The sequence below is a fragment of the Sorex araneus genome, chromosome 3, assembly GCF_027595985.1.
Source record: "Sorex araneus isolate mSorAra2 chromosome 3, mSorAra2.pri, whole genome shotgun sequence".
Taxonomy (NCBI): domain Eukaryota; kingdom Metazoa; phylum Chordata; class Mammalia; order Eulipotyphla; family Soricidae; genus Sorex; species Sorex araneus.
In genome coordinates, this window is record NC_073304.1 from 186524823 (window position 1) to 186550256 (window position 25434).

The following is a 25434-nucleotide window of genomic DNA, read 5'->3' on the forward strand; positions in this document are numbered from 1 at the left end:
AACTGTTCAGTATGAAAGCTTCTTACTCTTAGAAATCTTAATAGACAACCCAGCATTTATATGGCCTCAGCAAGAACAGTGGGGAAAAATCCTGACTTACTGAGTGTTCCCCGTTTGTCAATAGTTCCTGCTCTGGGAATGCTATGATATCTCTGAAAATCTCCACAGGCAACTGAGCTTCTGGCTGGGGACAGTTACAGCAAAAAGCAAAAGTAGCAGTTGATTACCCAAGGACATAACTTTATTGGAAACAAGGAGCGGGATGATAGGAGAGGGCTAGGAATCAGGCTCTGTGGTAAGTGGTGGCTTCTCATCATCAGGGGGACAATCAATAAAGTCGGCCAACATGGCAGCTGTGTCATCCTGCTCCTTTTAGAACAAAGACAAAATATGAAATAGTCACACATACACAGAAGACTAAGTCAGGTTGTGGAAAAAGCTCTCCCCTTACACTACCTCCTGCTACCCCTTCTCCCATAAGCACCCCCTGACCCCAGAGCCACCCTCCCAGCTTGACCCATTCACCTTTTCCTGAAGATCTGCTGCCTCTGTCTGTGCCTCCATTTCCTCCTCTTCAGCTGCCCCAGATTTCTCAGGCAAGGATGGTACCTTGTCACCCCCATCCTCAGTTCCCTCTTCCAGCAGGGCTGGGGGAGCAGAAGGCTCTTCTTCAACAAGCTCTTTAGGAGGTGGGGAGGAGTTTGCTGGGGGGTTTCCCCCTTCCTTCTCTGCCTCTTCCTGGGAGGGGAGGACCTCAGGGGCAAGTGTGGGGGCCCTCTCAGGCCCCTGTTCTTCCTCTGCCCCAGGCTCCTCCACTTCCAACAACAGCCCAGGTTCTGGCTCCGGTTCAGGCTGCACCTTGGGAGACTCTGGCGGGGGCAGAGCTGGAGGCAGGCTTGGGGGAGGAGGCCCACCCTCTTCTACCTCCCCTCCTGCTGGGCCAAACTCCAACTCTTCCACTTCCTCCATTTCTTCTTCTTCCTCCTCATCTTCCTCCTCTTCTTCCTCTAATTCCCCTTCCTCTTCCTCAAACTCCTCCTCAAACTCTTCTTCCTCTTCTTCTTCCTCTTCAAAATACTCTTCTTCATCTTCCTCATCTTCAAAATCTTCTTCTTCCTCCTCTTCTTCCTCTTCCTCTTCTTCCTCTTCCTCCTCCTCCTCATCACTGCTGTTGATATTAATAACTGTTAAGTCTTCTTCCAGAGCTGGGGGTCCTCCCCCACTAGCAGTCCCTTCAGGGACCAGCTGGGGCGGTGGGAGTGTCACAGGGCCAGGAACAGGAGGGGGTGGGGGTGGAGGGAGAGGCCCAGGGACTGCAGGAAGTTCGTCAGGCTCCTCCTTGGCTGGCACAGGAGAAGAGGCTGTTGGTGGCCCAGCTGGGGCTACAGGGGGTGGTGTGGTGCCTGCAGGGGGAGGGGGTGGCAAGGGCGGCAGCCCCTCAGGCACGATTACCACACTGTCGTCAGAGTCGCTTTCCAAGGAAATCTCCACATCAGAAGCCTCCTCCTTATCATAATGGACAAAGGCTGGTCTGGGCACTCTCCCTCCAAAAGTCTCATCGGAGGATATAGGTGGAGGAGTGCCACTAGGTGCAAGGACAGGGTCCTCATTTGAGCCTGCCCGGTGGTTCTCAGGACCAGGGAGGAGTCTGGAGGGAACAGACACCAGGCCTGGAACAGCAAGGCCTAAATGGTTGGCTGTGGCTGGAGGTCCAGGCCGTGCAGGGGGAACTGGGCCCACTGAGGACATGGGACCTGCTGGGGGCATGGGACCCGCTGAGGGCATGGGGGCCACTGAGGGCATAGGGCCCACTGAGGACATGGGGCCCACTGAGGGCAGGGGGCCCACTGAGGGCATGGGGCCCGCCGCAGGCAGGGGGGCCGCTGTAGGGAGTGGACCAGGGGGATGGAAGGGTGGAGCTCTGAATGGAGATGGGGCCTCCGGAGGGGGAGCAGGTGCAGGTGCAAGACAGGTGGGGCCCATGGACTGTAGCGGAGGAACCCGGGGGTGGGTAAGAGCAGCACAGGTGACCAAGGCTTCAGAACAGAAAGAGGAGACCTGGGGAATGAAGATAGGGCAAGTGTGAGTGTCAGGACACAGGGCTGCACAGAGCTAGAAATATAAATAGGCCACCAGCCTCAGAAAGAACTGAATCAAAACCCAACAGGTGGGTTCAGCCCTGGTCAGCCGTTACCTCAAGGCTGTCTTCTCTTTGGCCAAGGGAGAAGGCCTGCAGGGCACAGGCAAGCGGAGGAGGGCAGCGAGGAGAAGGTGCCAGCAGCAGAGCCAGCAGCAGGCGGTAGAGCTCTCGGCGGCAACGGGAGCTGGTGTATGGCGAATTGCCCAGGACCTCGCCCTGCTGGACGCCCATAACCAGGGGCAGCACCAGATCATGCAGCCTCTGGAAGAGCCAAGGATGGATACCTGGGAATGTCACCCAACTCTTACAGGGCTACACCTAGGCTTGAATGAACCCACCTCTAGGCATCATCCCCAATCTGTACAGACGAGTGTTTCCCTCCGCAGTGTCCCAGGGACCAGCTCCACTCACCCTGTGAGTCTCCTCCTTGATGAGAGGCCCACACATGAGGATGGTCCGGCTGAGGCCTGGGGAAGAAGAATGGTGGGTAGGAGGAAGGCTACTAACAGGAGAGTAAGGAGGGCCTCTGAAGCCCCCAACTGGGGAACCCAGTGCTGCCACAAGACTCAGTCTGTTCCCTCAACTACAAAATAGGATCATTCAAGTCCCTCCCCACTACATGAGGCTAGTGCCAACGTGGAAATGAGATAAGCAAGGAGGACACTACTGATGTGCATCCAACTATGTAGGGAGAGTTGTCTCTTCTCTATTCAAGGAGTGGATGGCAGGCAGCGAAAACAGAGGACTCAAAGGAGTGACCCACCCAATAGCACCTGACTTGAGCTTCTGTTTACATATCAGCAGCTATGTTCCCAGTAAGAAGCCCTACCCCCCAAAACCTGCCCTGGGGAGAGCATTAAGTCCACAGGGCAGTAAGGATTTTCCCCAGGTGGCGCACACACATGCTACGGAGACAGCACCTGCCCAGCAAACTGCTTAAACAAACTTCTGAGACCCTCACTGAGCAGCAAAGCACAACACCCCCCACTCTGTTGCCCTGAAGCTGCATGGCTGCTTCTGCTCCACCCCGTGGTCTCTCTCCACAGGCCCAGCTGACTCTGCCTTTGAAGCGCACCCACCACACCAACAATCAGTTGTGTGATCACCAGGCTATCCCAGTGCCTTAGGGTACATAGTACCGGCCTCACCCACCTCTCAGTGCAGCTGCACACACATCACTGTTGGCATTGTTATCCCCTTTCCGGTGGCTGGGTGGGGCCATCGTCTCCTCAACATCCAGCTTTAGCTTCTTGGGGGCACTGGGCTTGCTGGTCTGCAAACTGTCAGGGCTGCCCCGGGGACTGCGCAACTGGTGGAGAGAAGAAGACTCAGACGAGACAGGTCACAATCAGGGGATTCTTTTGTCTCTTTGATGAGGAGACTCATCAGGACCAAAGGCACATACAGGACAGAGACTCCTGAGATACGCAAAGGCCTCTCACCTTAAGGGCTTCAGCAGGGGGGGAGATGTCACTTAGCAGGTGGGTGAGCAGAGCCTCTCCAGAAGCACCTCCCTGAAGCAATCCCGCTGAGGAACCACAAACCTGAACCCACAGTTCTAATACAGCATACACCTTGGTCCGCATAATGCTGTGGAGTGAAAAGGACAGCTCTTAAAGGAGCCGATGTAACAGATCCTGCCTCTCCCCCCCCAGGGGCCCCAGCCCATGGTCACCTGTAAGGCTTTTCCTGGCCAGGCGAGAGGGTGTCCCTACCAATGCTCCAAGCATTGAGGACCTGGGGAAGGAGGCGGCTAATCAGGGCCCCAAAGCGCAGGAGTCGGCTTCCACACCTGGAGGGAGACAGGACGGTGACTCACTGCCAACATGGCCCAGTTTCTCCACACTGCCCAACCCCACTCACGCAAGGATGAGCGCAGACAGCAGGTCCAAGGCTTCCAGGTGGATAGACGGTAGCAGCAGTAACCGCAACGGACCATCTCCAAGTAAACTCTGAAAAACATGGGCGAACCTAAGGTGTGGGTGAAGAGGTAAGGCTGGACAGACAGGAAGGAAATAGAGTAGAGGCATGAGTAAATAATTATTTACTTTATTGCTTTTGAGGCTTTAGTTTTGGTTTTTGGGCCACACCCAGTTGTACTCATGGCTTATTCCTGGCTCTGCTAAGGTATTACTCCTGGTGGGCTCCGAGACCATATAGGGATTAAACCCAGCACCCTACCCGCCATACTATCTCTTCGGTCCCAACAGGAGTTTTAAAAACAACAACCAAAAAAACCTAAATTCTAACCCCAGCTCTCCCCAAGACCCAACCCCGACCCTCTAAAACAGACCCCTTCAGTTAGAACTACCTGACTCCCATGTTCACCCTCCCCTAGGGAAACCACTGATAGTGTCCCCACAATATAAGTGGATTCACAATGGCAGTGAGTCACTTATGTTGCCCATGTGTCGAAGCACAAAGACTAGTGGCATTTAGAGAAAAGGAAGGAATGTCAAGGACAACCTCAGGGAAGACACTGAGGAGTTTCAGACTCCACATCGTCTTTCTGGCTGCCCTGGGTCCTGACTAAGGGCTGTGAACAGAGGAGCAACTCCACTTACAATGTTCTTGGCACTGATGCTGAGAATTCGGCAGATGACATCTAGGATTTCCTGCACAGGGACTGAGACAGGCGCCCCAAACTCAGAGCTAAAGAGAATCAGAGCAGAGAGATCCTCAGCACGGATCCTCCAGGGTGGCACCACACCCTACCATATGACAAAGACCAATGGCCACCGTCTCAGCCCTCCTGTTCCACGTCACTGTGGTCTCTAATACTCATTCACATACCTCAGCATGAGCCCCAGGCAGCGGGCCAGTCCAGAAAACCTCTGCCGAAGCCGGAGAAGAACATGGGAGTCACCTTCTTCAGAGGGAGCAAGCAGCATCTCCACTCCAGCACCTTCATACTGCACAGGAGCTAGAACAAAACACAATCATCTTCACACTTTATGCCAGTGGCTTTCAACTTCTTTATACCTGCAGACCAGTGAAAATAGTGCAGACCAGTGAAAACAGATCACAAATTGCTAAGATGGAAATAAGTACTCTTACTTATAGGACAAACATTCATACATCAATACTGACGATTCACTGCATGATTCAGGTATGCCATGTGTTAAGCAGCTATAACCTTCTCAGGCCAGCAGAAAAATTCTTAAACTGGCTGTTGAAAACCATTGTTCTAGTCTTTCTTCCATCCCCTCCTTTTCCACTGTGGTAAATGATCCACCTAGTTGTTCAAATTTGCCTAGAAAGCAATTACCCCACCTTTCTGGCCACCCTCCTGCCCTCCCTGCAAGTTCCCAACCACTCTGCCACTGACTCCCTGCTGCAGTCCCTACCTGTCTCCGCTCCCTCGTACAAGGTCCCTAGCAGGCTGTGCAGGGAGGCCAGCAGGCTGTGCAGCTCCTGCTCCCAGCTCTCAGTATGTTTCAGGCCCTGGGAAAAGCCAGCTCCTAAGGAGGGCAGCCGGGAATAACATTCACAGGCCAACTGCAGAAGAAGGGGAAACCTGGTCAGCAAGGATCTGGCCCAGCCACAGAATCCCTCAAGCCACCAATGCCAAGAAAGTCAGAGATCAAAGAGACGATAAAGGAATACCAAGAGGGATAAGAGGGTAAAGGGGCACAGACAAAAACAAGGAGGAAGTGGGAACATGTGGAAAAGCAGGAATAGAGAAAAACACTAAGGATGAGGAATAAGAGAAGTGTGGGGCACCAATCTTCAGGCACTCCTATCCCTCTTTACTCTACCTGCTGGAGCTGCGGACTCAAGGAATCAACCCGTGACAAAAAAAATGAGGCCAGCTTGCCCTGTTAGAAAGAAAGAAAAAGTGGCTGGTGAGTCAGAGGCAAAGGCCAAAAACATATACCCTATTCATTCCCGAGAACAGACACAGGAAGCAAAGTACTGAGAGCAGGCATGCTTTTATGACAGAAAGACATACTAAGATGTTCAGCTCTTGAGCTTAGCTTCCTATTTAGAAAGAATGGGTCTGTCCTATGCCTCAGATATCTGGAGTCTTTCCTGCCAAGTTTTACAAAATGACTGTCATCCTCCTCAAACCAAAATGAGAGAGAATTACTGAAAAGCCGCAATCACATACTCAACTCCAAAGTGATTCACATGTATCACTAATTTTGAAATATAAGTAGTTATTAAACATACCACGGGATTTTACTATCTGACAGCTTAATAAGGAAGCAAATAATATATTACTCTATTTTCATAGGGGTCACCAGATCCAGTAGGGGTCAGAGCAGGGGAACACAATGCTAGGGATCTAACTCAGGGCCTGCCTCACCTATGCATGGTAATAAGCTATTTCCCCAGCCCCTCTAACAATTGTTTTAAATATACACTTCAACAGAACCTATTTCCTTTATAATTCCTTTTATTTTTTTAACACATGTAAAAACATTCTGAAAAGAAGGGTTGAATGGCATAGAAAGCTTATTAACACCATGGCACGTGATCAATCCCTGAGCAGAGTCAGAAAGAAGCCCTGAACATAGCCATGTTTGACCCCAAAACAAAACAAAAAAAAAACCTTAAAGTAAAAGTATAGAAATGATGAGACTATGATGTCCATCTTCAGAGGGAACTAAGAGAGAGGGGAAAAAGGACCAGGAAAGTGAATAAAGCAATAACCCAGGCACCATGTCAAGGACTAATGCTAAGAAGCAGGACCACAACGAACTGAAAAGGGTCAAGTCCACATAAGGAGAGCAGGAAAGGAGAGACTCTGTAAAGTAAGAAAGCTACAGAATAGAAGATACCCATGTAGTAGCAGACTGGCATTAAATCCCAACTTCCTGGAAGATAAATGAGCACTGGCCTGTGGCATGAGATTTACAAGAACAATGTAAGAGGGGAGGCCCACCAGCATGTGCTTCTGAAAGCAAGGACTCCCTCCCATCTCACTAGTGCAGAAATCACAATTATGTGTTCATGGCAGTCTTCAGGATTCTTCCTGACAAAGGAATGAACCCTAGCTATTCCCAGGTGAAAACCGTGAAAAATTTCAAAATTTGCCAAACCTAAAGATTCACCAGCCTATCAAAGAATTGTGTCTCAGAGTTGCCAAATCCTCAATGAATGGCACTCAACCCTTTAGGCCAACCGACTGCTCAAGCTTTCCCGAAGATCTGGCTCAATGTGAAGAATAGATTGACTGAAGATGACATAGGGATGTGTGTCAATGGTTTTTGGCACTCTGGTGGTATGTTCACCCAAACCATAAATGTCAACATCGCTGTACACATATTACCTATTTTTAATAATATTTTTAAAGCTGGAATGAGGCCAACAGAAGTAGTCTGCTTATATGATAGATATAAACCAAATGCACATGCACATATGTACACACACACTCATGCACAACATATCTGTGTATCTTTACAAGATTATCTAGCCCACTCATTCCAAGGAGCTTTAAATCAACTAGGCATGGAGAGGCAGAGTCCCTACAGAGACTGACTTCATGGACACAGAATGCCTAAGACACATCATTTGGAAAGAATGATCATGACCTTGGAGACTGCATCAGCCCTAGGTGCTTCTGGGAAATGGGAACAGAGAACAAATAAACCCTCCAGAACAGGAATCATCAGTTTCCTAAGAACTAGTCTGAAAGACATTACAAATTGCTCTGGGACCCTTTATACAGATTCTTATCCAACATATTTGTCAAAATCCTGAACAGAGGGACAAAAGGCACTATTCAAACACACGAACACTCCAGAACAGGAATTATCAGTTTCCTAAGAAACTGGGTTAAAAGACAGTACAAGTACAAATTCCCCTGAGTCCCTTATACAAAACAGATTCTTATCCAACATATTTGCAACAAAGTCAAAATACTGAGCAAAAGGACAAAAGAAACTTTATTTCTAGAGAAAGTCATAAGTAACCAGAAAAAAACATAAGAACATGGTCATTTGGTTTGGAAAGAGTATTCAGAATATGCAAGTCATAACTTGTCATATCTGACAAAAGCTTCTGAATTATAGGTGAATTCTCCTGACAACTCACAATGAAAACTAAGATGCAACAGCAGAAGAAAACTTAGCATTCTGGTTTCCATTAAGTATTCAAATCTCAACCTGCAGGTTAACATTCAATTCTCCTTTCACTTCATGGGGGTGGGGGTGGAGTGAAATACAGATTCATACAGGTAACCCCAAACCAAGCTTTATCAAAATAGACATCTGTAGTAAAACCCCACAAACTCTGACTAATGAAGTGTCAGGGACAAAGACCTAGCTACCAAATTTGAGAAGTGAATTTACAACATTTTTCAGAGAATGACTGAACATGGTAAAACATTACTGTTTTTTGGGGGGAGAGGGGGAGGGTTCCCACTCTGGAAAAGCCTGTATTCCCTCTTTACAAATGTGCCCCTCTAGTTCTCTCCTCCCGCAACTCTCTAAGTAAATTTTTTTAATAAAAACTTTTTTTTTTTTTTTTGCTTTTTGGGTCACACCCAGCGATGCTCAGGGGTTACTCCTGGCTTTGCACTCAGGAATTACTCCTGGTGGTGCTTGGGGGACCATATGGGATGCCAGGGATTGAACCCGGGTCGGCCACGTGCAAGGCGAACGCCCTACCCACTGTGCTATCACTCCGGCCCCTAAAAACTATTTTGTTTCGCTGAAAACAAGAAAGAAATTTGATCCCCAGTACTCTATATGGTCCTTCCAGCACCACCAGGAGAGATACCTCAGTGCTGCAGAACCAGGAGTAAGCCCTGAGCATAGCTGGATGTGGTACAAAAACAACAAACAAAAAGAGATCTTGCCCATATGTGGGATAAAAAAGGAAACATAGTCAGGGAAGAACAAATGGTCAAAGCCATCAGAACTGAAATTCTGTCTCAGAGCTGAGCTTATATGCTGGGGTTGGGGGACGCAGCAGCAATGGGAGGGGTCCTAGGGACACTGGTGGAGAGAAGCAGGCACTATGATGATGGATGCGGTGTCAAAATGATATATCACAAAAACAGTCATTAACAGTTGTAATTCCTGGTACTACAATAAAATTAATATTTACTAACAATAAAATGAATATAAAGTGAGGACTGGAGGGACCGGACGGACATTAAGGCACTTGGCTAGCAGGTGAAATTCCAGTTCAATCTCCAGCACCACATATGATCTCCCAAGGCGCACCAAGACTGGTCCCTGAACAACAATGAGATACCATCTCACACCACACAGACTGGCCCACATCCAAAAGAACAAAAGCAACTGGTGTTGGCGCGGATGTGGGGAGAAAGGGACTCTCCTTCATTGCTGGTGGGAATGCCGACTGGTTCAGTCCTTTTGGAAGACACTATGGACACTCCTCAAAAAATTAGAAATTGAGGGCTGGTGTGATAGCACAGCGGGTAGGGCGTTTGTTTGCCTTGTACGCAGCCGACCCGGGTTCAAATCCCAGCATCCCATATGGTCCCCTGAGCACCGCCAGGGGTGATTCCTGAGTGCATGAGCCAGGAGTGACCCCTGTGCATTGCTGGGTGTGACCCAAAAAGCAAAAAAAAAAAAAAAAATCAGAAATTGAGCTCCCACTTGACCCAGCAATACCACTTCTGGGAACACATCCCAGAGATGCAAAAAAGCATAGTAGAAATCACATATGCACTTATATGTCCATTGCAGCACTGTTTACAATAGCCAGAATCTGGAAAAAACCCAAGTGCTCAAGAACACATGACTGGTTAAAGAAACTTTGGTACATCTACACAATGGAATACAATGCAGCTGTTAGAAAAGATGAAGTTTACATATAGGTGAATCAACATGGAAAGTATCATGTTAAGTGAAATGAGTCAGAAAGAGAGGGACAGACATGGAAAGATTGCATTCATTTGTAGAATTTAAAGTAACAGAATGGGAGACTGACTCCCAAGAACAGTCACTGTCACTGTCACTGTCATCCCGTTGCTCATCAATTTGTTTGAGCGGACACCAGTAACGTCTTTCATTGTGAGACTTGCTGTTACTGTTTTTGGCATATCGAATACGCCACGGGTAGCTTGCCAGGCTCTGCCGTGCAGGCGCGATACTCTTGGTAGCTTGCCAGGCTCTCTGAGAGGGGCGGAGGAACCGAACACGGGTCGGCCGCATGAAAGGCGAACGCCCTACCGCTGTGCTATCGCTCCAGCCCCCTAAGAACAGTAAAGTTAAGTATCAGGAGAATTGCCCCACAGCTTGGAAGCCGGTCTCACATGCTGGGGGAAAAGGCAGCTCAGATGGAGAAGGGACCACCAAGTAAAGGGTGTTAGGAGGGCCCGCTCCAGATGGGAGATGCGCGCTGAAAGCAGACTATAGACCAAACATGATGGCCACTTAATACCTCTATTACAAACCACAACACACAAAAAGATAGAGAGAGCAACAGGGAATGCCCTGCCACAGAGGCAGGATGGGGTGGGGGGGACAAGGTCGGGGTGGTGGGAGGGATACTGGGATCACTGGTGGTAAATGGACTCTGGTAGAGGGATGGATACTCGATCATTGTATGACTGAAACGCAAACACAAAAGTTTGTAAATCGGTAACTGTACCTCATAGTGATTCATTAATAAAAATTTAAAAAAATTAAAAAATAAAGACTGGTCCCTGAACACAAAACCCTGAACTACGCTGGGTATGCACCACCAACACCCCCAGAGGGGAAGAAGCAGAAAGTAAAGAAAAATCTAAGGAGAGAGAAATGCTGGGGGAAGTTGTTATAGGAGCATTATCCCATTACAGAGTCAAGAACCTCCCCCTAGTCACAGCTGGGTCTCAAAAAAAAAAATAATAATAACTGGCTGCAAGGTGTCCTAACTATAGCTGTGCATACAGGCAACTTGAAAAAAATTATCATAAGACAAATGTGATAGTGCTGGATTAAGGGCCTTGCCTTGCACTTGGTCCCAAACCCATCAGGAATGATCCCTGAGTGCAAAGCCAGGATTAAGCCCTGAGTGTGGCCCATAAACAGACCCAGAAAAAGCCTATCAGCAGATAGGTGCTAAGAAACTAGAAAATCTCAGCAACCATCATTAATATTTTCACTAGGGGTGGAGTTTCCAGGCATACTTACTTTGAGAGAACCACAAGCCCGAGGAAAATAGGTCATACAGGCCTTCATGCCCTCTAGTGCTGAAAGCTCACACTGCGGAAAAAAACAGCATCAAGAGACAAGAGTCCACCACCCCAGTACCCACACCCACCCTGCTACCCTCCATGCATTCTTTTTGGTCTTTCCCTCTTCCCACTCCTTTAGCCCTATTCTCCACTTACTCCCCATCTTGTGCTTTAATCGAAATGGTATGAGCGTGGGCAGGTACCGGAAGGAACCAAGGAGTTATGGAAGACCGGAAAGAGATCTCACCTCTGGTTTGAGGCCTAGCAGGGAAGTGAGTAGTCCAGGGAGGTGGTTCATGGAGATGTCTCTGAACAGTGTAGGAAGCTGGGCAGCGTATCGGAGCAGGTCCCTCAAGACAGCCACAGCCAACTCCATTGTCGGGGGTGGGTCCTGGGACTAAAAGACAATTATGCCCCATGCTTCCGACCTTAACTTCATGGGAGGAAGGAGCAAGAGGCAGAACGTGGGGCTTTTTGAGAAACACTATTAAAATTGATATTTCCATTGGGGTCGGAGAGATAGCACAGTGGGTATGGTGCTTGCCTTGATACAGCCTACCGGGATTTGATTCCCCAGCATCCCATGAGGTCCCCAAGCACCACGAGGAGTAACGCCTGAGTGCAGAGCCCCTGAACATTGCAAAGTGTGGCCCAAAAGTCAAACCACTCCCCCACACACACCAATAAGATCAATATTACAATCAAATCTAGCATTGGTGGTATAGTGGTTAGCATAGCTGCCTTCCAAATCTACTAGGAATAGAGTCTATTCAAAATATGAAATTTCCAAAGTTAAGTGTCTCCAGAAAGATCACATGATTTACATTTTGGTATTACTCAATATTTGGGGTCCTAGGTATTTGCTTAAGAAAAAAAAAAAAAACTATAGCAAAGTCACACCTTAAAGACCTGACTAACTGGAAAATCTCAAGAGCTTCTTGATCTCCCATTCTCAAGTTTCCCTGCTAGGAATAAAGAACACCCCTCAGCTTGAAGGGAGGGGAAGAAAGGTTTTCGTAGCCACAACAAAACTGCTCTTATCTCCAAGTTTACATCCAACTGGCTCAAACATACCCCAAAACTCAAAGAGAAAAAAAAAGATTTTGTGTTTTTTGTTTGCTTTGGGTTTTTTTGTGGAGTGACAACAGTTTTTGTCACTGCTCAGAAAATTAGAGGAATTTTTCTTGGTTTTTTTTTTGTCTGTTTGTTTGGTTGGTTAACTGGTTTCTAGTTTGGGGGTCACACTCGGCAGTGGTACTCAGAGCTTATTCCTGACTGTACGCTCAGGATCACTCCTGACAGGGCTCAGGGGACCATATGTCGTACCAGGGGTCAAACCTGCTGTGCTTGCAAGTAAGTGCTCTACCCATTATGCTATTGCTCTGGCCCTATCATTCATGCCGAGTTCAATCCCTAACATTCCATATAGTTCCCTGAGCACCTCTGGGAGTGATTCCCGGGTGCAGAGCCAGGAGTAACCCCTAGTAACCCTTGAGCATCACTGGGTGTGCCGCAAAAACAACCACCAAAAGAGCAATTCAGTTTGTACCTCCTGCCTAGCCATGCATGCCAACAAAATTAAGTAAAAGGCTTATTAAGAACATTGAAAAAGGAGCCATATAGTACAGCAGGGATGGTATGACACTTGCCTTACAGTGCCCAGTGTAGCCCCCAAAATAAAAAGTAAAAACCATTGTGGCTATGCGGGCACCTACAAGTTTGCTGATCCCCATTCTACTGGAAGACACTTTATTGAAGAGTGAGTATTCTCCTTAGTATAGTTCTCTGAGAACATCCAATGAAAATGAAAATGTGGCCCACAGTGGGATAGGCTTTTTTTTTTTAACTCATCAGTAGGAGTAAGCTGGGTCAAAAGAGTGTTCTATGTGTACAAAAGCTCCAAGAGAAGTAGAACGTGATCTGTCTGAAGAACTATAAGCATGCTGGGGGTGGTGAATAGCTGCTGAAGAAGGTACACAGCTGGGAATCAAGTCGGTGTGGCTTGTGAGCATGCGAAGGAGTTTGGTTTTTATTCTTTGCATAGTGCGGATTTATGGAAGGTTCTATGTAAGGGAGAGGAAGTGCTGCTGGTAGTGAAAGAATCAGATCTTTTGGAAATATCATTCATTGGCTGCTGTGTAGAGAGGATTAAAAAGAAGTCAGGATGCAAGCAGAAAAAAAAAAATAGCTGCGTCTCCCCATTTCTATTCTCTGGTCCCTATTTGTTCCCATCCCAATTCAGTGTGGCTACAGGTAGGGTGCTTATCTTGTACACAGCTGACCTGGTTTTGATCTGCAGCATCCCATATGGTCCCCCAAGCATCACCAGGAGTAATTTCTGAGCTCATAGCCAGGACTCACCCCTTGGTGATCACCACCAAAAGGAAGGACAGAATAGAACACAGCAAAAAAGTTTTTTGAATGCATCTATTTCAGGTTTACCCACTCTCTCATCCCTCAAATCAGAAAATTTTTCCTTATTCTGAGCTCAAAATTAAGTGCCCAGGTAGCAAAAAACATCCAGTACATCCAGGATGGAGACTAAAGCATGATGGAGAACAGAAAGCACTGAATGAATTCTTACCTGTAAGACCTGCTGAATGCTCCGAAGCCAAGAGACACAATGCTGCTGGAACATCTCCGTGGGGCTCTCCCCCACCAGTAAGGAGAGCAAACACAGGCCCTCAAATCTTCAAGAAAAACAGTGAGTGATGAGAAGTGGATAGAGGCTTTACTTCAGAAAAAAGTTATCATGTGCTGTCTCGCTGTCCCTGGATTAGAATAAGTCAATACTTCCAGCTTCAGTGTCTCTAACTCCTGAAATATCTGCGAGGAGTAAAGTTCAAGTAGAAAGGAAAGCAGGGAAAGGAAACCTGGGTGCTGGAAGGTGGAGTTCAACTGAAGTGGGATGACAAAAAGAATAAAACTCCCCGGTCTCTGGGAATGGAGAAATCATTTGACTCCACAGGCAGTGACAAGGGATGAAAAAGTGCACAGCCCACTTCCAAGAAGAGCAACCCTCTAAAGAAGAGGTAGGTTTAAAGACTTACCGAGTCTTGACGGAGCCAAGTCGTGCATTACTGAGACTCACCAATGCCCCAACAGCTGAAAGGTTCTGAGGAAAAAAACAAAAGTGAATCAGGGATACGATGTTAGTGATTCAGATCTCCTCCCAGCCTTTCCCTGTTCTGACAGCAATGAAGACTTTTCTGAAGTGACACATCTTTTGAAGCTAAGATACCATTCCTTATGACACTTTCAGGTGACATAAGTTCTGTAGACCTCCCTGAAGTTACCTCTGCCTGATCCCTTCTCCCACTTCCTACCCACAAAATTAGAACAATACAAAGAACAGCCCAACTAATCCCAGCTATCAGACTGCAAAGATGGGTACATTTTACTTGTTTCCCTAAATATACAAAGCCAGGAGACATCCCATAAATCTCTGCTGAATGATCCCTACACTTATCTGCTACCCTTCGTCATTGGTTTCTGAAAAGATCCTTCTCCTCCTCTGATTGACCTATTCCTACCTACTTCTATTAAGAAGGCCAATTCAGAACTAGTCAAGAAGAGCTATCTTCCAGCTCTTTCCTTCTCTTCCTTCTGGAAGCACTGAAAGCTCAGCCTCCTCAGCCCTCCCACAATAACCACTCTCCATCCCTGAACAGCCAGAGTTCTTACACAGCCCCCGTACCACACTAAAGATCCTCCTCACTCACAGAGAGCAGGTACTGAGTTCAGTACAGGTATACAGTGCTGAGTAAAATAAGGAAGGTCGCTCGCTGCTCTCATGAAAGGAAATGTTCAGGGGCTGGAGAGAGGGCACAGGGGTTAAGGCACTTCCCTTTCAACAGCAGACCCTGGGGTTTGACCCAAAGCACTACATATAGTCCCCTGACTATCAATCACCAGGAGTGATCCTCAAGCACAGCTGGACATGGCCCCGAATCTAGCCCCCCACCAAATAAACCAAAAAGGGGGGAATAAATACTTATTAATTTATTCAATAAATATTTACTTAACATCAATTGTTAAGTTTATCACTCTGATAAACTAATCGCCAAATAATAGTACAGTGAATTATGTCATGTGCTGTGGGACAGAATAAAGCAGAGTAAATGAATTAGTGCCTGGTACAAAAAAGATTGTATCGAGTGTCTAGGAGACACAAAAGATCTCCGCTCAAATGAGGAGAGACCTAAACAAAAGTGAGACCATTTATTATTTATATAAAATGGCTAACTGGGAAATCTACTAATAGTGCAGGGCTAAAGATACCTTGGTCCTGCATATTACCAACCCTGGTTCAAATCCCCAATACAATGCATGGGCCCTCAGCACCAACGGGGTCACTCTTGAACAGTCAGAAATAGTCCCTGAGCACCACAGGACATGGCCAAAAGGACACACACACACGCGCACACACACACGCACGCACACACAAGAAAAAAAACATTAGTGGTTGCCTGTGGCTGAAGGACAGTGAGGGGTAGAGGGAGGGAGAGGGGAAGTGACAACTGCTGGGTAATAGTCCTTTTAGAGTGACAGAAATGTTTTAAAACTCATCATGATAATGGTACTACTCTACAAATATACTAAAAATCATTGATTTATATACCCTCAATTGGTTAATTATCCTGTGTCAGCTACATCTCAGTAACACAGTGTTTTAGACACTGGTAACAATAAAAGTGTTACAGGAGTCCAGAGAGATAGTACAGGTGCTTTCTTGCTTGCAAATACCGGTTCTAATCCCTGGCACCACATATAGTTCCCCAAGCACTGCGAGAGGTTACTTCTGAGGATAACAAACGTGACCTCAAAACCAAAATAAAATGCATTATGGGTAGAGAGAAAAAGCAAAGGTCGGAAGATGAGAGCACACTGGCATATTTGAAGACGAGCAGAGAGGCAATCTGCCAATAAAAAAAGAGAACAGAAGTATTGGAAGATGAGCATCTGGTATCAAACCAGATATGCCTGTTGACTTTTACTTGAAGTAAGATAAAAGCCAGGAGGGAGAGGGAAATTAAGTATAACTGATATCTGGCTTACAATTTATTTTTAAAAATACATCGGGGCCAGAGAGGTAGTGCAAGGGTTAAGGTGCCTGCCTTGCATACAGCTGATCTGGTTCAAATCCTCAGCACCACATGTGGTCACTTGAGCACCTCCAGGGGTAAGTCCTCAGCAAAGAGCCATCTGAGCACCACCAGGTATGGTCTCCCAACAGCCCCCTTAAAAAAAAAAAAAAAAAACTCGACGAGAGCCAGAGCGTATAGGGGTTAGGGCACATCAAGCAGCCAAACCCAGATGGATCCTCAGTAACTCAGCAGGTGCGGCCCTGGAAACCCCCAAACACTACAGAATGCAGCCCAGACAATCTCCTGCACCACGGGGTCTGAAAGGCCCTGGCTCAGGCCTAGTACTCAACTGTCAGCCCAGTTGGCCAAGAAACACCTGAGAGGCCCCCGACTACCCCCACCAAAAAAAAAACAAAAAACAAAACAGGCTTAACTTTATAGGAATAACAGAAGAAGACAGAAGCCTACTATAAGAATCCAAAAGAGAAACGATGGCATTAGAGAGCCTGGGAACACTGGAGAGATAACGTAATTCTGGACGGATTCTGAAAGTAGAGACTAAGGGGCTTGAGGATAAGTTATATGTGGGTGGGAAATAAAAAGCAAAGATAATCAATTTCCAAGTTTTTTGGCTTGAGTAACTAGAAAGATGGAGCTGTTATTTGCAAAGACAGAGACTATTACAGAAGAAACAGGTTTTTGGAGGTGAGAATCAGGCATTTTTGAGGCGTTTAATCAAGGCTGCTAAATAGTTGGATAGAAACCTCAATAGTTTAGAACATCTGATGCCTGCTTATAGGCGGCCTGGGGTCAATATCCAGCACTACATGATCCACAGATCAGAGTAACCCTTCAGCCAGGAGTAGTCCCTGAGCACCACCAGGTATGGCTCCAAAAAATTGGCCAATAGGCCTAGTGTTAGAAATCCTCACTAAACTATTAATTTGGGGGGTCAGAGCAATAATACAACAGATACAACACTTGTCCTGTATGCAGCCAACTTTGGTTTGATCTCTGGCACCCCATGTGATTCCTCAAGCCCTGCCAGAAGTGATCCCTGAATGAAAGCCAAGAGCCAGCCCTGAGCATGGCCAGGTGTGGTCCAAAAAACAAAAATAGACAACAAAAGAACTGCCTTCTTGGACACTCAAACATTAAGAGGTCAAAAAAGTGAAGAGGAAGACTAGTAAAGAAAACCAAAAGAGGAATGATCAGTATGATAGAAGAGTGAAGAGGGGTATCCCAGAAGCCAAATGAAGAAAATTTTGTGAGCAAAATGTGATCAACTGAATCAAGCACAACAGATAGATCAAGTTAATATGAGAGGTAAACAACAAATTTACCTCTAAATGTAGTATCTTGATAGTCATGGGGTATTTCAGTACAGTGGTTTGGTTAAAAGCCTAAATGGAATGCCCTACTATGTTGTATGGGACAACCACCGTAACAGTAATTCACTTGGGATGAGTGAAGAATCTTAACAGATGTTAAAACAAATGGGTGAAAACTTGACAAGACACAGAACATTTACATAATCTCCCCAGAAGATACTTTGCAATTACTAAAGAAAAAAATCCTTTATAGTCAAGAAGCCTCACAGATATCCCCTTAACCTGATGATCAAAACTTAACAGCACCAGTAATGAATGAGTGATACTTCACTTTTTGATACACTACTAAGAATGATGCATCATTTCAGTATTCCTCCCAAAAATGTACAACATGAATCTAACAATGAGGAAGCGAAAAACAAAATAAACTAAGTCCTATGAAATAGCTTTCCTAAATATCAAAATCAGGCTGGGGAGATGACTCAAAGGGGCAAAGTGCACAGACCTGGATTTGCTGCTTTAGCCCTGCCTGGTCCCCTGATTACCTGAGTACCACCAGCATCAATCCATGAGCACCAATTAAAAAAAAAAAAATAGTAGAATAGCCCCCAAAGAAAACAGTAATAGAGTAGACCAAAAACCAAAAAATCAATATCATGAGACTGGAATAGTACTTCTCAGTAAAGACTAGAGGGAGATGGGGAAGGAGAGAGAAAGAGAGAGGAAGGGCGGAAGGGGAGGGGGAAGTGAGCGAGTGCAGGCACTGCATATAAGGCAAATGCCTTGCATGTAGCTGATGCAGGTTAGATCCCCAGCACCACCTTTGGTCCCTCAAGTCCAGCCACTAGTGATCCCTAAACACAGCAGATATGGCTCAAAAACCAAAAATGTTCATTTAAAAAATAAGGAAGACTAAGTCCTGAATCATTCCTGGCAAGTTCAAGGGACCATATGGATCAGAAACTTTTCTTATGCTATAAGGAGCACATTTAATACATTACAAAAACTAAGATCATTCATTGTAACAATAATATTCTGATTTTTATGAAATTTAGTTACATGATAAAACAGTTGGGTTTTTTGTTTTTTTTGGTTTTTTTGCTTTTTGGGTCACACCTGGCGATGCACAGGGGTTACTCCTGGCTCTGCACTCAGGAATTACCCCTGGTCGTGCTCAGGGGACCATATGGGATGCTGGGATTTGAACCCGGGTCAGACGCGTGCAAGGCAAACGCACTCCAGCCCCGATAAAACAGTTGTTTTTGGAATACCTATCTTGCAAACTTAGAAGCATATGGCCATAGTTCTAATTCCAGGGGTCACATATGTGCCAAGTGTGATCCTGGCAGCACTGCTATTTCAGTCTGGCAGCTATACTGTCTGTGAACCCCGGCACCACAAATGATGTTCAGTCACAGCATAGTCAGATGAGTGTATAATCACAAAAAGGGGCAGCCCTTATGGCCCCTAAAATGTATGGGAGCCATCACAGGTAAGCTCTGCACAGTCCCCACCGAGACCCCCAGCAATTCAACCATAACCTGTGACTCCACTAAGAATCCCAACTGGGCAAGCACATGTGTAAATATGGAACTAAAGGAGTGCAAACCAGAGTGAGCATTGAGGGCAAGAAAACAAGCATTACAATCTGATGTGCCACCCACCCCTTAGCACCACTGCCAGGCAGATGTGCAATCTGTCATGAAAACAATATCCACAACAATGAAGGAAATAATATATGGGAATAACAAATTTTTAAAATAAAATATGTAAGGGATCACTAAAACAATGACTGAGGGAAGTGGTCACTCTGGACCAGGACAAGGCACTGAAAGGAGGTAAAGTGATATGCACAATACCGTCAGTAACAGTACTGTAAACCACAGTGCCTAAAAGAACCAGTGCATGGGGGAGGAAAATAGAAAAAGAAAAAGGTGCCAAAAGCCTTCCATAAAGGCAAGCCAGGATGTGAGAGGGTAACTGGGGACACTGGAAGGGTGAAGTGGACACTGATGAAGAACTGGTGTTAGAACTCAGTCATGGATAGTTTTATAACTCTGTAATTCATGATGATTAGATTTTTTAAAATTTTAATAAGTAAATTAACTCAGTATTTATTTTTGTTTTGGTTCAGCACTCAGGGATCATTCCTGGCAAGTTCAAGGCACCATATGAAGTACTGGGGATAGAACCCAGCTAGTTATGTGCAAGGCAAGCACCCTACCCGCTGTACTATCCAGTCCCTGGGTATTTTTCTACAGTATTTTAAAATTTTTGTTAATTTAAAAAACAGGAAAAAAAATATTGCTTTTAAGAGTACACACACTGGGGCTGGAGCGATAGCACAGCAGGTAGGGTGTTGCACACAGCCTTGCACACAGCCAACCCGGGTTCAATTCCCAGCATCCCATATAGGTCCCCCTGGCACTGCCAGGAGTAATTCCTGAGTGCAGAGCTAGGAGTAACCCCTGTGCATTGCCGGGCGTGACCCAAAAAGAAGAAAAAAAAAAGAATATATACACTGAGGGCTAGAGGGATAGTATAGCTGACCGGGTTCAATCCCCAATATCCCATATGGTCCCCCAGTATCCCTTATGGTCCTGCCAGGAATAATTCCTGACTGCAGATCCAGGAGCAACCCCTGAGCATCGCTGGGTGTGACCCAAAAAGCAAAAAAAAAAGAATACACACACTGGGGGGCTGGAGTGATAGCACAGCGGGTAGGGCGTTTGCCTTGCACTCGGCCGACCCAGGTTCAAATCCCAGCATCCCGTATGGCCCTCTGAGCACCGCCAGGGGTGATTCTTGAGTGCATGAGCCAGGAGTGACCCCTGTGCATTGCTGGGTGTGACCCAAAAAGCAAAACAAACAAACAAACAAAAAAAATACACACACTGAAATATGGGGTAATAATACCACACCAGAAAGATAGTTCAGGAGGAAAAAAGCTTACCTTGCATGCAAGCAAGTTTCAATTCTCAGCTGCATACTTCCTTGAGCATCACTAGGTGACCCCTACGGAGAACTGTTTAGGAGGAATCCCTAAACACAGCCCCAAGTGGCCCAGAAAAAACAATAAAAAGACACAAGAATTTCAAACTCACATGCTGAAAAGGGAGATAACAGCTGAGCAGAAGCAACACAGTTTATTTTTTGTTTTAAATCCCAATTTGTATTGTTTTGTTTGCCATGTGCCTCTTTAAGTGGAAAGGAGAACGAACAGACATAGTGCACAGAGTTGCATGGTTATGCAGTTAAGCAGAGCATATATGATAGAGCATATGAGCAGACACAACTAAGCTGGTAGGAAATAGTGGGGATCTATAGAAATTCCCATTCAATCTTTTTATTTTCTTGGTGAAATGGAGAAAATAAAAATGATGTAGCAGCCAAGAGTGAGGACAAAAAGAAGTAATCACAGTGGTTCTAGGAAATATGACCAGATTGCTAGGCAACACCAAGGGCCCACTTGAAAAGATGGTCATGTTAGCTAGGACACAAGAATTTTCTCTAGCTATAGCAAGTAACGCAGGTGCAGACACAGAATACTGGTTATAACTGAAAGTTAAACCAGTGAAGAAAAAATGGTCAGGAAGTGATCTTTTCTCTATCAGAAAGTAAAATCCAGGTCCCTCCATAAAGTAATTTTTTGTTCGGGGACACCCAGTGGTACCTGGGGGTCACTCCTACCTGTGCAGTGCCATGCAGTGCCAGAATGGAACATGGACGACCTGCATATTAAACAGACATTTCAGTCAGTTATTTCTACTGACCAAAGAAGTGATTTTAATACAATGAAAGCAGGCAAGAGGGCAAGAGGCCATGGCAGAAAATTTCAAAGAGTGATAAACGCGGGTCCAGAGTGATAGCACAGCAAGTAGGGCGTTTAACTTGCACGTGGCCAACACAGATTCCTGATCCCTGTGGGCATCCCATATGATCATAGCAGGACTGTTGTTCAGATGGTGTTTTCTCTACTTCTTTCATGTAATATAAAATTTTCTGCACGTTGTTTTTAAATTACACACAAAAATGAAACAAAATTAAAGACTTGTGAGGGGGTGAGAGGAGGGCATGCTGTGTAAAGTGAGTAGAAATTTCAATATAGAGAAGTTAATCATAGATAGTTTTAAACATTTCCCAAATAAGCAGAGTGCTAAAAGAATTAAAGAACAAAAGAGAAGGCAGCAGAGGGAAGAATTCCAAGCAAAGAACAGTAAGGCTGAAGATGAAACAGCCCAGATACTGAATGTGTTCTAAAGATAAATAATCAGAATTATACTTTAAAAGGCTTAAGCCAGTTTCCACTCATGTGGAAAATGAATTAAAAAGAGCAAGCTAAGAGCAGAAACTGGTTAGTAGGCTGTTGGTTATGTACAATCCAATCAAACTGAAATATGGGGGCTGGAGAGACAGTATAGGGTAAGGTGCATGCCTTTCACATGGCGAACACAGGTTCGTCCCCCCCGCCCCCAGCATCCCATATGGTTCTGGGAGCACTGCCAGGAGTAGTTCCTGAGTGTAACCCCTGAGTACCTTTGGGTGTGCCTGCCCCCCCTCCCCCTGGGGGAAAAAAAAAAACTGTGAAACCAGTGCAGAGGTAGTTCCATTAACTGAGAAAGCAAAATTCACAATTAAATTTACTTAAAGGTGCAATCAAGAATCTATTTTCCACTTTATATGTATTTTATTTCTCATCACTTCTAATTAGACTGAAAATTCTCTAACCAAAATCTAAGACATAAACAGATACTCAGTGCTTATGGAATAAAAACACATGAGGAAATCAAAACAAAAAGCAATCCACAGTTTTAGGTACTAAGGGCTCAATATAAGAGATACAAGTAAAAAAAAAAAATTCAAGGCAGGATGTATCAAAAATTGTGGGACAGCAGTATTAAAAGGGAAGTCTAGCTTCCCACATCACCCTCACTTTTACTAAACTTTACTAAAAAACTTTAGACACTCTGAGGGAAGGGAATATACTTCAAAGAGCTGAAATTACATATTGACATACAGAATATTTCAGAAATACTTAGGAACTACATGAATGAAAGGGAGATTTATAGGGTAAGGGAAAGAATCAGTTCCTGCATCTGAAACTGGCATGAGATACAGCATGAGATACAGCACATCTCCAAGGATGGGCAAAACATGGGGGAAATTCAGGGTAGGAGGAGGGTGGGTGGTGGAAGACAATATTACAAGAGTATCAATAGGTTCAGAGTATTAGATCTTTCTTAACATCGGTGCTTAACCCAGAGGAAATTATGGGGGGGGAAACTAGGATGGGGCAATGGAAAAGATGCGGAGTAGATATATCCCAGTAGTTCCTAACAATAAAACAGGTCATGAAGGCTACATATAGAGGAGTGTGAACAAGATTCAAGTGTTTTAAGAGGACACCTGGGTTTCTGAGTTGTTTGGTTTTTTGTTTGGGGTTTTATTTTTGGCGGGGGTTGTTGTTTTTGGCTTGGGGGCCACAACCAGTGATGCTCTGGGGATACTGCTGGCCAGAGCCACTCAGGAATTACTCCTAGCGGCGCTGGAGCGGGGACCATACTCCGGAATTAATCCCGGTTGCCCTACCCTCTGTACTATCGCTGCAGCCCCGAGGACACCGGGGTTTCTGACCTGAAGAGCTGAGTGGGTGTTAGACTACTTAGTATACCCAAAGGGCCCTTGGGGCTCATCTACAAAGCTCTACACCTCATCACAGGTGCTCACGCCCCTTCACTCCTGAGCACCAGACATAATGCCCTTCTTTCCAGAGCCGGGTTTCAATGGCAGGCACCACATGTGGCCCCCCTGCGCCCTACCAGGAGCGATGCCCACAACACAGAAGCCGGGACTAAGCTCTGAGCACCGCCGGCTGTGACCTCCAAACAGAAATAGTGTCTTGGAAGACACGTTTCTTCCTATCCCAGGAGCTTTCTTCCACTAAATGCAGCGCATCCCATTTTCTTTCACCACCCTGCTGCGAATCATCCTAGTAAAATGAGACCAGTACTTGAGGAAAACATGATTCCCCAGATCCGGATTAGAGGCAATCTTCCATACAATTCTCACTGTGCTTCCTAACATTCTGTTTCTCGCTATTGCGCTGGTAACTGAAATGAAGAGTTAATACCTACATAAATACTACTCAGTCGAAACAATCACAAAAACAAGCTGCCACCGGATTTGGGGGGGGGGGTGGAGAGGGGGAGGCGGAACTAAAAAATCTTCCAACTATGAGAGACGCGCTCCGGAATCCAGCCCATTGAGACGACAGAAATTTTTCAAGCAATAGAAAAACGAGACCGAGCATCTCTTCCCTGGGTTTCCACTCACGGCTTATAAACCAGAAATGCGCCTTGAGCCTCGCCCAGGCTGTCCCCTGGACCCGACGGGAGTCCCCAGACAGCCTTCCTGCCCTTTCCCTAGCTCGGCGGCACCGCCCCGCGACCGCGGCGCCCACCTGGCCCCAGGCCGCCCGCACGCAGCCCGAGACTCACCTGAGCCCCGCCCACAGTCCCATGCAGCCGCAAAAGGCACATGAGCCCCGGCAAATGCGGGGCCGACCGGGCCGGGGGATGCACCGGAGTCACGGTAGAGCCCGCTCGGGATTGCAGCAACCCGGACACGCTCTCCAGCAGCAGCAAACGCAGACGTGGGCCCGAAGCCACCGCCGAGAGACCCCCGGTCCCGCCGGGAACCCCAGCCGCGGAGCCCGCCGACGGGCCGCTAAGAACCGCTGCCGCCATCTTCACCCGGGCTCTCCGACCGGCGTGGCGCGATGACGCAAACCCTCGGCGCCGGACGCCTCCTGAGGAGGGGGCGTGAGGAGAGGGCTGCGGGCCCGCGCGGAGTGGGAGGCGGACTCCGCACGCCAAAGAGGAAGGAGCATGCGCGGCGTGGCCCGTGGTGGGAAGGGGCGGGTTCGGGTCCGCGAGGCCTCCGATGGGCGGGGCTGGGGCGCCCGCCGGGCTGCGGAAAGAGCACGTGGTCAGCACGAAAGGCGCCGCTTCGGAAAACCGTCCGTTAACGGGGTTTTCGGGGATTTTCCTCTAGGATTCAAAGGTATAGAAAGAACTTGGCCCTCGTGTTTGGAATCATAGATCTGTTGAACTACATTTACAGCTACGAAAATGGTAACACCGGGGCCGGAGCGATAGTACGGGGAGGGCGTTTGCCTCGCTGCTGCTGCCCGGGCTGGATCTTCGGCATCCCACCTGGATCCCCGAGCTCGCCGGGAGTGATTCCTGACTGCAGAGCCGAGCCAGAGTGAGCTCTGAGCACTGCCAGGGGTGGCCCCCGCCCCCAAAAATACACCACATGTGCATCGGCAAAACAATCCAAACGATACAGATAACATTAAAAGAAGTCTCCCGTATTATGTATACTTTATTGATAGAAATAGTTTAATGATATTTCATAACTTGCTAATAATAAACAGAACATTTCAGGCTTTGTTGCATTTCTTAATTATTATTATTTTGGGGGTCCTTTTTGAGGGGCAGGGGAGGGCCCACACCTGGCAATGCTCAGGGGTTATTCTGGCTCTGCACTCAGGAGTTACTAACGGTAGTGCTCATGGGACCATATGGGATGGCAGAGATTGAACATGGGTCAGCTACATGCAAGACAAACACCCTACCAGCTATACTATCACTCCAACTCCATTTTCCAATCATTAATCAAAAAACTTAGAGCAAATTTCTAAAAACTTCTTATTACCACTGTTATTCCTCAGTT

General features: G+C 46.6%; 1 protein-coding gene across 1 annotated transcript; it reads right to left on the minus strand.

Moving 5' to 3' along the window:
• Positions 1-225: 225 nt before the first annotated feature.
• PELP1 (proline, glutamate and leucine rich protein 1) lies at positions 226-24546 on the minus strand. The gene is made up of 17 exons (XM_055130889.1): positions 24195-24546; positions 14330-14394; positions 13864-13969; positions 11527-11676; positions 11236-11307; positions 5899-5958; positions 5488-5638; positions 4934-5063; positions 4705-4792; positions 4004-4092; positions 3816-3932; positions 3583-3730; positions 3293-3449; positions 2552-2607; positions 2195-2401; positions 526-2058; positions 226-369 (listed from the first exon to the last, which is right to left on the minus strand). Exons 1-17 carry the CDS (start codon positions 24441-24443, stop codon positions 277-279), a joined length of 3471 nt encoding a protein of 1156 aa, XP_054986864.1. The 5' UTR covers positions 24444-24546; the 3' UTR covers positions 226-276.
• Positions 24547-25434: the final 888 nt, after the last annotated feature.

What these genes read in the sequence shown, in the direction of transcription:
- PELP1 (XM_055130889.1), bottom strand. Translation starts at nt 24,443, where the DNA reads ATGGCGGCAGCGGTTCTTAGCGGCCCGTCGGCGGGCTCCGCGGCTGGG. An exon ending in GTACGAGGGAGCGGAGACAG is followed by an intron (nt 5,064 to 5,487) that starts GTAGGGACTGCA and finishes GTTTTGTTCTAG; the next exon opens with CTCCTGTGCAGTATGAAGGT. An exon ending in GGCCAGGAAAAGCCTTACAG is followed by an intron (nt 3,731 to 3,815) that starts GTGACCATGGGC and finishes TTCACTCCACAG; the next exon opens with CATTATGCGGACCAAGGTGT.